This window comes from Calidris pugnax, unplaced genomic scaffold (genome assembly GCF_001431845.1).
Source record: "Calidris pugnax isolate Ruff unplaced genomic scaffold, ASM143184v1 scaffold10, whole genome shotgun sequence".
Classification (NCBI taxonomy): Eukaryota; Metazoa; Chordata; class Aves; order Charadriiformes; family Scolopacidae; genus Calidris; species Calidris pugnax.
The window spans coordinates 3683402-3696169 of NW_015090795.1; the positions used below are offsets into that span (position 1 = coordinate 3683402).

At 42.1% G+C, this 12768-nt stretch overlaps 1 protein-coding gene across 1 annotated transcript; it reads left to right on the plus strand.

The window, feature by feature from the left end:
* The first annotated feature begins 686 nt into the window (after nt 1–686).
* Nucleotides 687–11228, plus strand: PSMC6 (proteasome 26S subunit, ATPase 6). Its single transcript, XM_014936820.1, has 13 exons — nt 687–765; nt 1160–1199; nt 1405–1457; nt 4246–4313; nt 4758–4872; nt 5632–5719; nt 5867–5928; nt 6026–6149; nt 6500–6561; nt 7630–7750; nt 7844–7924; nt 9925–9996; nt 10734–11228. The coding sequence occupies exons 4-13, from the start codon at nt 4291–4293 to the stop codon at nt 10850–10852; spliced, it is 867 nt and encodes a 288-aa protein (XP_014792306.1). The 5' UTR covers nt 687–765; nt 1160–1199; nt 1405–1457; nt 4246–4290; the 3' UTR covers nt 10853–11228.
* Nucleotides 11229–12768: the final 1540 nt, after the last annotated feature.

Consider the following 12768-nt stretch of genomic DNA (forward strand, 5'->3'; position numbering starts at 1 on the left):
GGGGGGCGGGGGGGGGGGCAGCGGGCCGAGTCCCGCCGTGGCCGTTCGGCTTTCCCCGTGGGAGGCTCCCGCGTTGCAAAGGGCCCGGGTCCTGAGTTCTTCTTGGATTGAATATAAAAAAAATGTCAGCGGAGCGAGAAGGTGGATTCTGCCCCTCTGTTCCGCTCTGGGGAGACAGCAGAAGGACATGGAGCTGTTGGAGCGGGGCCGGAGGAGGCCCCAAAGATGCTGGGAGGGCTGGAGCCCCTCTGCTGGGAGGGGGGGCTGAGAGAGTTGGGGGGGTTCAGCCTGGAGAAGAGAAGGTTTCGGGGAGACCTTAGAGCCCATTCCAGTCCCTCAAGGGGCTCCAGGAGAGATGGGGAGGGATTCTGGATCAGGGAGGGGACCATAGGACGAGGGGTAATGGCTTCAAACTGAAAGAGGGGAGATTGAGATGAGATGTGGGGAAGAAGTTCTTTGCTGTGAGGGTGGTGAGAGCCTGGCCCAGGTTGCCCAGAGAAGCTGTGGCTGCCCCATCCCTGGAGGGGTTCAAGGCCAGGTTGGAGGGGGCTTGGAGCAACCTGGTCTGGTTGGAGGTGTCCTTGCCCAGGGCAGGGGGGTTGGAACTGGATGATCTTTAGGGTCCCCTCCAGCCCAATCCATACCACGATCCTATGAATATCTGTTGTTTCTTTCCTTTTTCTAGTAAGGGAACAGCTGAAGGAGCTCACCAAGCAATATGAAAAATCAGAAAATGATCTCAAGGCCCTGCAGAGTGTCGGACAGGTGCGTAAGGTCTCTCTTCTCTTAGCAGCCTGTGGCGGTACCTGACAGTGAACTTGTCTGGAAATAGCATTTAAGTCCATTTTTGGTGCCGAGAAAGAGTGGGAATGGTACAGCCAGCAGAAACAGAAGCATTGGGAACAGACACACCAAGCACGTGGGTTAGAGAGGTTTTGGTGTTTATTCTGTCAAACAGAAATGTTAGTGCTACAGAAATGAAAATGCTGGTAACCAGCGTGAAGCAGGAGGAAGACCCTCAAAGCTGACAGTCGTCTTCTGTGTCCTGGAACATGTCAAACATTGTTTTGCAATGGTATTTTTTCTGTAGGCTAATACTGCATTTATTCTTTTGCAGATTGTTGGTGAGGTTCTTTTATTCTCATTTATTCTTTTGCAGATTGTTGGTGAGGTTCTTAAACAGCTGACAGAAGAGAAATGTAAGTACACTGCAATGTCACATTCTTTGGCATCTTGAAAATTAGCTTCTGCAGTGAAAATCTTACTTCAAGAGAGTAAAGAGTTAGAGTATTGGTGATCTGAGCACTGGCAGAAAAATCTAATACAGTGAATAGTTTAGAAGCATCATTCAGAGCAGTCAATCAAGTAAATTTGATTTTTTTTCCTTTCATCTTCTCTTTCCAGTCATTGTGAAGGCTACAAATGGACCGAGATACGTGGTCGGCTGCCGTCGCCAGGTAGCTGATCTATCTGAATACTTATGAAAAGTTTGCTTTGGTTTTGATTATTAGCATTGCTTTCCATAAACTGGGTCCTTAGTGGGATTAAGTATTTTCTTCTTTAAGGTGTGTATGGCTATTTTATAGTGGTGTCTGCTTGCCCTCTCCCTTCATAGCTGGTTGTAGCATAACTTCCTCGTAAAGATAAAGCCGTCTGAAACATGCCTGGTGCTTTGCCTGTGGCTTAATCTTTTCACTGAGTTGAAACTCTGGTTTTCTACCTGATTTTGGACTCTCTGAAAATTAATTACGGTAATTAAACCCCATAGATGGGCTATTCCTTACCAATGCTGCCTGTTAAGTAGGAACAACAATATTTACTGAACGTGTTCTGCGACTGCAGAGCTGTTGGGAGAGCAAATCTCTAGTAAGATTTTATTAAACTCATCCCTGACTCTGCAAAATGGAAGCAAAGAAGAATACTTATGAAATGTGGGACTGTAAGGTGTCTTCTGAACAGAGAATATCAGAGAATAGTGGATCCTGAGAAGGCAGCAGTGTTTTACTTAGTTAATTTAATGCACACCTAAGTGTAAGAGCTTTTAAGAGCTGTGACCTCTCAGTGTGTCTTGAACTGATTCCTTTATGGTGGAGAAAGGTAACTGCAGTTGAGCTTTAACACGCCACGATTGTAGCATATTTTTCTATGTTATGGAAAGTGTAAGAAATAGGAGTTCCTTCAGGAAAAAGAGCACAGGTGTAGTAGTGATGTTAGAGGTGGCTTTCCTGAAAAGAAACTGATGTTCTTTACGTCATTTTGAACTAATTCTATGTAAAGAATGGCAGTAAGCAGTAAGCAAAACTCAGGCAGTCTGTATTTTCCTGTGTTGGTGACTCTGTCAATGGATTGTATGTTTTTCAGTAAAGATGGACCTTTTCTGCTCCTTCTAGAGAGAAACTGTTTGGGAAATGTGGGTACCAGGAAGTGTGTTAGGTCACGTAATAGAGATCGCCTTGACTTTCCTCAAGCACACTGATGAGATGTTTTACTTGCATAAAACATCTACAAAAATTGCTAGTATTGAAATGCATTTTTAAATACATAATTTTTTAAAGCTTCATCCCTTTTGAGACGTTATGCTGCAAGCTCAGTATTTTCTTTCACCAGAATGAAGAAAATATTTTTCTGGACCATAAGTATGCTTAATTCCACTTAGATAGTCTAGGGGTTCTGTGTTGAAACAGAGGTAAATGCTCAGGATTAGATGATGCCTGGATGACCTTGGCATCACAGCACAAACTTTCCGGTTTCTTCTTGAGTAAAAACACCTTTTGATCTTAAAAGATTTGATACCAGAGACTAAAAAACCGTACCCGTGATTGTTTCCAAAATGTCAAAATATCAAGGCAAATAATTTCCCCTGGAGTGTTTCAAAGACTGGAAGAACTAGTTTTTGATCAAGGTCCTTGTGGTGTTTAAATTGAAAACAAAATTACTTCCCTATCTAGAGTGGATTTCTCAAGGAATTGAAGGTCAAGTGGTTTCTCTTTGTTTTCTTCCCACTGGAGAATAATTGAAATCTATTGGGTGATGTTGAATCTGAGAGAATTTCAAGCTTTGACAGATTTCTTAAGATTAGGCAGCTGGAAAGAGGTCTCCTTAGTGACCCCAGTAAGGGAGGAGTGACAGCTTGAGCCTGAACGCTGCAGGAGACTGAGGGGCTCACGTGGGCAAGGGACCTTGGGAAGATTCAGGCAGTTTTTGCAAACAGTTATCAGAATCCCTGCTGTTCAGATGCCGTGTTGGTAAAGCTCAGAATAAATAGGTTTCATATTCTTCAAATGTGGGTTGAGTACAGTAAAAAAGAGAAGAAATCAGAGTGTTGTTCTGGGTTGTATCTGCTGTGAGACTGCTCTCCTAGACCAGGTTTCTTATAAACTAAGTGAGAAATGCAAGTTAATAGTTTTAATCCCAGCAGAAATTAGCAGGGTGTAGTGGAATAGGACTGCTAATGTGTTTTAAAATCTCATAAAAATGAAGTAAGCGGACAAAAACTGCTGAGGTGGATGAGTAGGGCGTTTGAGGTAAATGATAGTGAAAAAACAACTGGAACGACTGACATTGAGGATGAGAGGATATAATGGGATATGGGAAAATGTGCAAATGATGGCATCTCGGAGACAATAGGTTAGGAATATCTCTTCAGTCCAGAAAGGAGAAAGCCATCGAGTAGAAAGGAGGGCAAGTTCAGACTCAAATGGGCAGGCTGCTCTCTGTGTCCTTAATGTAGGATTGCTTACTGGTTTGAAACAGCTGGCTCCGTCCTTTGTGGAGAAGGAGGGGGGATTAGATCTCTCACTAAACCAGTCAGACTGACAGCATTAAAAAGAAAATAAATATTTACGATCTAGAAAATAGTATGTATTGTGAAAAGTGGCGGAGGTGAGTTAATGACTTGCCGTTCAAGATCTATTTCAATGTTAATAAAAATTCTTCCTGTGGTGTGATTTAACTTTGCTGGTCTCCCGTTGTGACAACCAACAGGTTCACTGGTCTAGGCCAGCTCTGGGATCTCTTCTCCCAGGAAACAGTAGGCCAGCTTTTTCCCAGTTTAAGCATTCCCAAAAATGGTGGTGATGGGGACACAGTGTTTATTAGACGAGCCACTTGGCACGTGGCTCTAGCCTTGTTTTCTTCTTGTGTGTGACTGAGCAAAGGGTGCAAGCTCCAGTAAACATCTTGGCTAAAACCAGACATTGTTTTAGAGCTTGGTTCTAATAAAAAAAATAATTTCTTTGTGACCAGCTTGACAAAAGTAAGCTGAAGCCGGGGACAAGAGTTGCTCTGGATATGACCACTCTGACTATCATGAGGTAGGTTTCTGCTCTACACCTGCTCTTCTGCTCATCGTATAAAGGAGGGGAAAATAGTGATCTGAGTTGGTTACATACAGCTTTGAATAATCTGTAATATTTTGTAAATGTTTTCTGCAAAGTAGTGCTCAAGAAAGGACAGTTAGTTTGAGGGAAGACTTAGGTGTCTATAATATATATATATATGGTTTAAAAAGAAATTAATTGTTCTTTAAAAATATAATTCAGGATTTTCAGCAGGTTTTTTAAGCTTTTGCTCGTTTGGTTTAAAACTTGAAAAAGTTTGCTGGGTTTATTCCATTATTTCAACAAACATACTTCTCTTTTATCAAGGTGGTGGGAGAAGAAATAATTTTCATACTCTAAAATTGATTGCGATAGCTTTATAAATGTGTCTGCACAATGAAAAATGTCTACTCTTAACTTTTTTTTTTTCCCCCCTAGATATTTGCCAAGGGAAGTGGATCCCTTGGTTTATAATATGTCTCATGAAGATCCAGGAGATGTTTCATATTCTGAGATCGGAGGGTTGTCGGAACAAATCCGAGAGCTGCGTGAGGTATCCAATATCTCAAACCACTTTTCAAATAGTGGGTTATGTTCCGAGGGAAGTTTTTCAGTGGAAAAACGATGTTTGTCCTAAACTATCATGGGACAGGATGTTAAAGGATCCTATGAGATCGGTGCTTTCCATGTTTCATTAACTCAGACTACGTTTTGCTGTACTAGAGATAACTTCTGAAGTGGTGTTTTGATGTTTTCCTGGCTTTGTAACTCTCTGTGGCGAAGAGCAGTGTGACTGCAGGGCGCTGGTGCGCTCGTAGTGAAGAGCCCAATTCTCAAACTGGGTTACAACTTATCTCTATTGTTACAGAAGCTTAGATTGAGATAGAAATGAAGAAGGTCTTCTAAAGAAGATGTTTGAAGGATCTAAGGCCCTTTGGGCTCTAAAGTCAAGTGGGAGGGCATAGTTAGGATCAACAACCAATAAATCAAACTTGGAATTTTGCACAAAAGCTTACTAGAATTGTTCTGGGTAGTTGTATCATAACAGTAGGAAAACATGGTTTGAGCAAAAAGCATCCAGCCAGTGCAGAGCTGAAATCTGAACAACAAGGGCAGGATTGTGGATGGAGCCATTGGATCCATCTGATGTCTTCTTACTTATCTGTTTCTCTTACTAAATATGCCGCACAGATAAATAAGAATACGGGTATCTGGAAAGCAGGGTGGGAAGTGTGCCATTAGCTTTCTGGGATTCCTGATCTATTTTAAAACTCAAACAGCACCTCAGTTTGTTTATCTTGTCTTTTCACAGGTCATAGAATTGCCGCTTACAAACCCAGAATTATTCCAGCGTGTGGGAATTATACCTCCAAAAGGCTGCTTGCTCTATGGCCCCCCTGGTAAGTCTCATGACAGCGTAATGAATGCTTAGTTGTCACTGTCAAACTGGAAATAGCCTTGTTTGCTTCTTTTTTTTTACTTTTTAAAGTTGCTAACGTGCAGTGTTGGGTCAGTAGTTAAACACCTTCAATCTCTTCTCTGTCCAGGTACAGGGAAAACACTTTTGGCCCGAGCTGTTGCCAGCCAGCTCGATTGCAACTTCCTAAAGGTAGTGTAATTTTACTCGTGCACTCACACACGTTCACACGTGCTTAATCTGTTTGCACTCCGGCCTCTTCGTTCACGTGTCTTTTGTCTTTCAAAAGGTGGTGTCCAGTTCGATAGTGGACAAGTACATCGGTGAAAGTGCTCGGCTGATCAGAGAGATGTTCAATTATGCCAGAGATCATCAGCCCTGTATCATTTTCATGGATGAGATAGATGCTATAGGTAAGGCTGACGCCCTGCAGGAAGGCTGGAGTCTCCTTTTAACACTGACATTAGTTATAAAGCGACACTCTGTCTTCTCAAAGGAGAGAGTGTGTGCGTGTTTGTTCAGAGGCAGCATAAGGGGACAAGTGGTTCAGCTTCCTGGAACCATTACAGCTGGCTTAGAACCATGCCTCTTCGTATCTGGCTTGGATATTTTTGGCTAGATGAAAAAGCATTTTTAAAATGTGTGCTTTACCTCTTTAAATACCACCCCTCTTCCCACTGCCCCCAGTTTAAAAGGGATACCTAATTGTCTTCAGACTTAAATGGAGGCAAAAATATATAACTTACGAGTTTGTTGTCTGCAGGTGGTCGCCGTTTTTCTGAAGGCACCTCAGCTGATAGAGAAATTCAGAGGACTCTGATGGAGGTGAGTGTCTAAACCCTGATGACATACTGTACATTAAATAATTGTCCGTATTAAATAATAATCCAGATGGGAATCATTACACTACGATCTGCTTGGTAGAACTTTTCTGAGTTAATGAACTAAAAGTGAACTAGATGCTGCTTTTACAAAAGGTAGCTGCACATCTGGATGACTTAGCCATGAATTCAGTGTGGAGAATAACCAAAAGAATATTTAAAATTGCTAAAATTATTTGGGGTAGTTTCTCTTTTTATGGTGACGTGACTCTGCTGCTGGTTACTGCATCTTCTTGAAGGTTTGGAGATGATCTCCCTTTTTCTTAAAGGGGGGGAAAGCAGAGCTTGTCTCTTGTAGTCCCAAAGAGATTTACTCTAAAAAAATCTTAGAGCTGTTCAATTTTTCAAAACTAGGAGGAGAAGTGGTTGTATTTCTTTCTTTCTGTGCTAATTGCTCTGGTAAACTGGGTTGTGTGAAGAGAATTTCAAAACCGCCGGTGACGATTAAGAATTCTGAAGCCGATGGGAAACTTCGCTGGCCTGTGTTTGCAAACAGTTTGCTGGGCTCAAAAGACTGTGTCTGCCTCACATAAAGAATTCAGTCGCTGTGATCAAAGAGCCAGTGCTTTGAATCTTCACAATGAAACGTCTTCGTGTGCCTGTATTAGTATTCTAGAGGCTGTTCTCCAAGTCGAATTTGAATGTCCTGGACTTGGTGCAACACAATCAAGATGTGTCAGCCAACCACTGGCTCCTTTAGTACTTGCACTATTTTCATTGTCTTATTGTTTTAACCGAGTCTTTCAGATTTGAGCTCTGCTTTGCTCAATACGTTTTTCTCTGGGCAAAGCCTTTTCAGGCTCTCTTTATCTCTCCTTTATTGCCTGAGGGATACACAGGGAGCTGTGCCCTTCTGTTAGAAGGCTTGGAACATTTTATTTCCGATTCATCTGTATCGTTTTTATATCTTGGTGAAAATATTTATGCAGAAAATAAGTACAGTGGATCATGCTGGGAGGGTTTTGGCTTATTTAAAACCCCAATTTTATTATTTTTATTTTTTTTTTTTTAGTTATTGAATCAGATGGATGGATTCGATACTCTGCACAGAGTTAAAATGATCATGGCTACAAACAGACCAGACACACTGGATCCTGCCCTTCTGCGGCCTGGAAGACTGGATAGAAAAATCCGTGAGTTCCTACTTCACAGTGGCTGGAAGGGAGGATATCATCCACCTGAATTGCGGTTTTCTTTTTTTTAATAAAGCTGTAATTTCTTCCTAGATATTGATCTACCAAATGAACAAGCCAGATTAGACATTTTAAAGATTCACGCAGGTCCTATCACCAAACATGGTGAAATAGGTAAGTGGGAAGCTCCCTGTGTATCCTTCCTACTTCTGTTTTGTAAAAATGGGAAGAAGGTGAGTTGCTTCAATGAGTCTGCCCTTCTAATTACCTTACACTGGCCATACAACTTCCCCTCTCTTGGAATTCTAGTTGTTTTTTTAATGCTACCTGATTGAATTGTTGCAAAGTGTCCCTTTGCAAAGGAAAACTGAATATAAACCCTTGGAGCACAGTTGTAAACTGGAAAATTGACATGATTCTCTTCAGGTAGTTTCCTGTTTCTAAAGGAATAGCTTAAAGTGAGTAGACAGCATTAACCCCCTCTCCCTCCAAGGAAAGAAAACTTATTACTGCAGAAGTCAAAACAATAAGGAGTCTTTAAAAATCATGGAGAAACTTAGTCCTCTCCCTCCAAAGAAAGAAAACTTCTTATTGTTTTGACTTCTGCAGTAATGAGTCTTTAAAAATCATGGAGAAACTTAGTCTGGAGTTCAGAGATGGCATAATGAAAGCTTGTTGTCTGAAACAAAGCTTGGCTTTGGTTACTGGTGTAGAGAGCTCTCTCCAGGGCGTAAGGGGGAGAAGTATCTGTCAGATGAAACGGGGAAGGTTCACTTAATGACTGTGTTACTCTCAGCTGCCCAGAGTCTTAGTTTCAGAGTGATGCTTCAGAGCTTTCCTCAAGTAAAATGTAATTGTGATTTGCCTTTAAAACGACATTGTTGGCTGCCTTTTATTTCAGTAAGGCTGGGCTTGTTCCCAGCCTGCGTGGCCGCCCCCGCCTCCTCCGTGCTGACAGGAGCTATTCATGCGGCCAGGCAGAGGACAGGGATGGTGGAACTGATCTCCTTCACCATCTGGCTGCATAAACAGCTGCAGCTCCATGGGGGGAGGCTCAGGAGAGGGATGAGGGTTGCCTTTCTTAGCAGCAACGTTGGCTTAAACATGCATGCGCCGAGAATCTGAGGTAGAGAAGCTCCAAAGCAAATCAGGAACCTGAGATAAAGTACTTGAGCCTTTTTCCCATATCTTCGGGCACTGGAGTGGAAGGTGGAGGTGTTAGATGGGTACTGGGTAAATTTCTGAACACGATGTGAGAAGGCTCTGCTCCTCAGCTTTAAGATCCTCAAAGGAAGCCCAGAATTTACTGGCAAAGTGGGGTATAAATTGCATTAAAACCCTAATTTGCATTAAAACCATTCTCCAGCCAGAGTCTACTAATGACTCTAAACATACAAACCTTACAACATTCAATATCTATCAGTCCCTTGCTTATTTTTTTTTATTTTATTTTTCTGTTATGGGGAGAGACTTGTTTGTAGCACATTGTGCCACATGGACTTAAAGTTGAAGAATTTCTAATCTCTAGGGTTTTGGGGATTCTTAAGATAAAAACTTTCAGTTCAAATGTTTTGAATTTCAAAAGCTAATCCTCTGTAATGAAAAGTTACCCAGAAAGTTTATTTTTTTTATTTTTTTTTTATTTAATAAGCAGCATTGCATAAATCAGAACTTGCTGGAGGCTCAACAGACAAGAGTCTTTTAGAAATTGATAAGCATAGCCAGTCTTTTTAGTAAATATATGCGCATAAAATATCAGGCTTAATATATCAAGATGTTAAATGCCTTTAGTAGGTGCAGTTGTTATAAGCAGAAAGGGACTGAGTGATGATCACTTGGAGATAAGTTTTCTGGTTTTTTTACATCATTTAAACGATGATTAGAACATTGCCTTGATGTAGCTCATCTTGCCTTTCATGTTGATGCTTGTAACCTTGAATTAGTAACTTTAGGATTTAATTGTATAATGTGAGCTTTTGGCTGCCATACCTTTCTTTTTTAATGAAAGGGGTAATGTAGCTGATTTCAGCTGATTTGTCGGTCTAGTGGACAGCTATCCGTTTGCACTGAAATCCGAGTAAAGTGTTTCTTTGTTAGCTGGATATGTGTTTCTTTGGCATCCGTAGCAGGAAGTGGGAATTTATTTCTAATTGGCATTCGTGTTTTATGACCAGATTATGAAGCAATTGTGAAGCTTTCGGATGGCTTTAATGGAGCAGACTTGAGAAATGTCTGTACTGAAGCAGGTATTTTCTTAACTCTTAATTTTGATGTGCTAAGTCATGGTAAACACTAAACATTTGAGCTGTTTTCTCCAGTACTGGGAATAGATTAAAATCGGGAGGTGAAAAATGTTTTGCTAACACAGCACTTGTTCAGTGGTGCTCACCTTTTTATATTCCCTTCTTAAGGGCTGGATTGTATTTACTTAATGGAGATGTTTGCACTTGGACAGTAAAAAAGAATGCCAAAACAGTTGCTCGTTTCACAGTATGTCACGTGTGTATGGACTGTGAAGCATAAGCAGCAGCACATTGATGTGCCCTGAAGCTCGATGGAACAACTTGAACAAAATCTCTTTTTATTTCTTTCAAGTTTCCTTGTGACCTTTATGGTCAGGCAGGACTTGATTCTTTACATCCTCCCTCTAAGGTTACAGTCTCTTGTCAGGTCTGAGGATAAACCGGAGTTTGGCTGAGTATTGTGACATCTGTTGTACTGTCTCAGAAAAATTCGATACAGTCCACAAACAGCCACAAACTGTCCTTTTTGCAGAGAATCCAAGTCTTTTAGTACCTTGGTGACTGGAGAATTAATACTATTTTATACTTTTTCCATTATAAATTCATTGTATGCTTGGGGTTTTGCCTACATGGGAAGGCTGAGTAACACAATAACTACCCATTTGTAGTTTAAAACGGGTTATATGTTTCTTAGTGAGTTAACACCCAATGTACTCTTGCTGTTAAATCATTCTTTGCAGGTATGTTTGCGATCCGCGCCGATCACGACTTTGTAGTTCAGGAAGACTTCATGAAAGCTGTTAGAAAAGTGGCCGATTCCAAGAAGCTGGAGTCCAAGCTCGACTACAAACCTGTGTAAATTTAACCCTGTCATTTGTGATTGACTGCACCCGTCATACTGGGTTAATGTATAAAAAGAGAGAAATAATGTACCTCTTGATTATTATGGTAAGGTGGTGTTTGTGTAACGTGTAGCTAGTAATTTGGTAATGCTAGTTGCAAGTTGGCTACAGAAACGTCTTTTCTGTACAATTCTCAAATACAATATTCATTACGGCCCAGGTTAAGTAAAATGTGTGGAGATGTGTTCTCTCAGCAGTTGAGGTATGAATTTATAAACGTGCCTGAATGGGTTAGACTTTAAGAAAGTCCGTTTGTTTCTTGACATTTTTTTTATATCACTAAATTTCCTTCCCCCAAACAGTTTATGAATAAAACTTGTTTAAATCTGCTTATCTCCGTGTTCCTTCTCTGTAACTCATGAGGAGGGTTGAATTATGTGTCTCCAGAATTTGAAGAGCAGTTTTTCTCTTGTGTGGAGATTATATTGGAGTCCTGTTCCTTACATACTGCCTGGCGGGAGCCGTACCCTTGAACGGAGGAGGGACACGTGGTATTTACTCCTTCACTGCTCAAGTCCGGGAGGAGGATTTAGAGCTGAGCTAGCATTTAATTAGTGCAAGAAGTCAACGGAGTCTTTTTAAATGGTTGCTGTCTTCCCTGTCCTCAATGCCAGTTTATAGAGTGGAGAAATTGCTAGCGGTTTGACGTGTAAAAGTTGTGATTCCAGCTTTATAGACCTTATTTTTGTTTTCTGATGAGATCCACCCCAAGGGGTGTGTGTGCAGATCCACCCACTGCACTGTGCACTTCTGGCCACTTCTAGTTATCCTAATTGGATTACTCTGGGCACCATCAGCTGAGAGACAAGTCCATCAGATTAACTCTAGATTTGCCAGGGACGTTTGGCTGTCTTCCCTGTCCTGAATGCCAGTTTATAGAGTGGAGAAATTGCTAGCGGTTTGATGTGTAAAAGTTGTGATTCCAGCTTTATAGACCTTATTTTTGTTTTCTGATCAGATCCACCCCAAGGGGTGTGTGTGCAGATCCACCCACTGCACTGTGCACTTCTGGCCACTTCTAGTTATCCTAATTGGATTACTCTGGGCACCATCAGCTGAGAGACAAGTCCATCAGATTAACTCTAGATTTGCCAGGGACGTCGCCACTTAACAGCATCTCCCTGACAGTCTTGATGGCTGTGGTTGTATTTTTTTTCCCCATCACTGTGAGGAACGTGTAGAGTAAGGTGTAAAAGAGTTACAATGGGATGGGCAACAATATTTTCGTGGTTATGTGGCTAATGGCTGTGAGGGGTCACTGGCCCAGGTTGCCCAGAGAAGCAAGGACGATGTTCAAGGCCAGGATGGATGGGCAAACTGGTCTGGTGGGAGGTGTCCCTGCCCAGGGCACGGGGGTTGGAACTGGATGATCTTTAAGATTTTTCTATGATTTTTCATCTTCCACTGGAATGAAACTGCAGCGCTGAAGGAATCACAGCTGAAACACGATCGTCAGAGTTTTCTCAAGGGAAAAAGGAGTAAAAAGGTTTCTCAAGGGGAAAAAGGAGTCCGGGGTGAAACCTTAAGAATCCAGCGAAGCGTGGGAGACCGGGGAACCTCAAAACGCTTTAAAAAATGACTTTTTACCCCCAAAGAGTGAAGAGTGGGAGGGCCTGTTTCAAAATGGCGGGCGGCGTCTTGCTGAATCGAGTGCCTGCCCCCTGTGAGGAGAAACCAGCCCACAGCCGGGCGGGGGGATAAACGTGAGGTGGCGGCGTGACAAGGGGACCGTTTAAAAGTTGCTAATTGGGGGTTCGGCCAAGTGTTAATTAACCAAGTCGGGGCGGCAATTCGTGAGGGGAGAGCGCGCGCGCGGCGCTTGGCGCCGCGGCCCCGCCCTCAACGGCCGCGGCGCGCGCGAGGCGGGGGGGGG

Coding starts and splice junctions, on each gene's coding strand:
- PSMC6 (XM_014936820.1), top strand. CDS start 4,291: ATGACCACTCTGACTATCATGAG. Junction 5,929..6,025: donor TCGATTGCAACTTCCTAAAG/GTAGTGTAATTT, acceptor GTCTTTCAAAAG/GTGGTGTCCAGTTCGATAGT. Junction 6,562..7,629: donor TTCAGAGGACTCTGATGGAG/GTGAGTGTCTAA, acceptor TTTTTTTTTTAG/TTATTGAATCAGATGGATGG.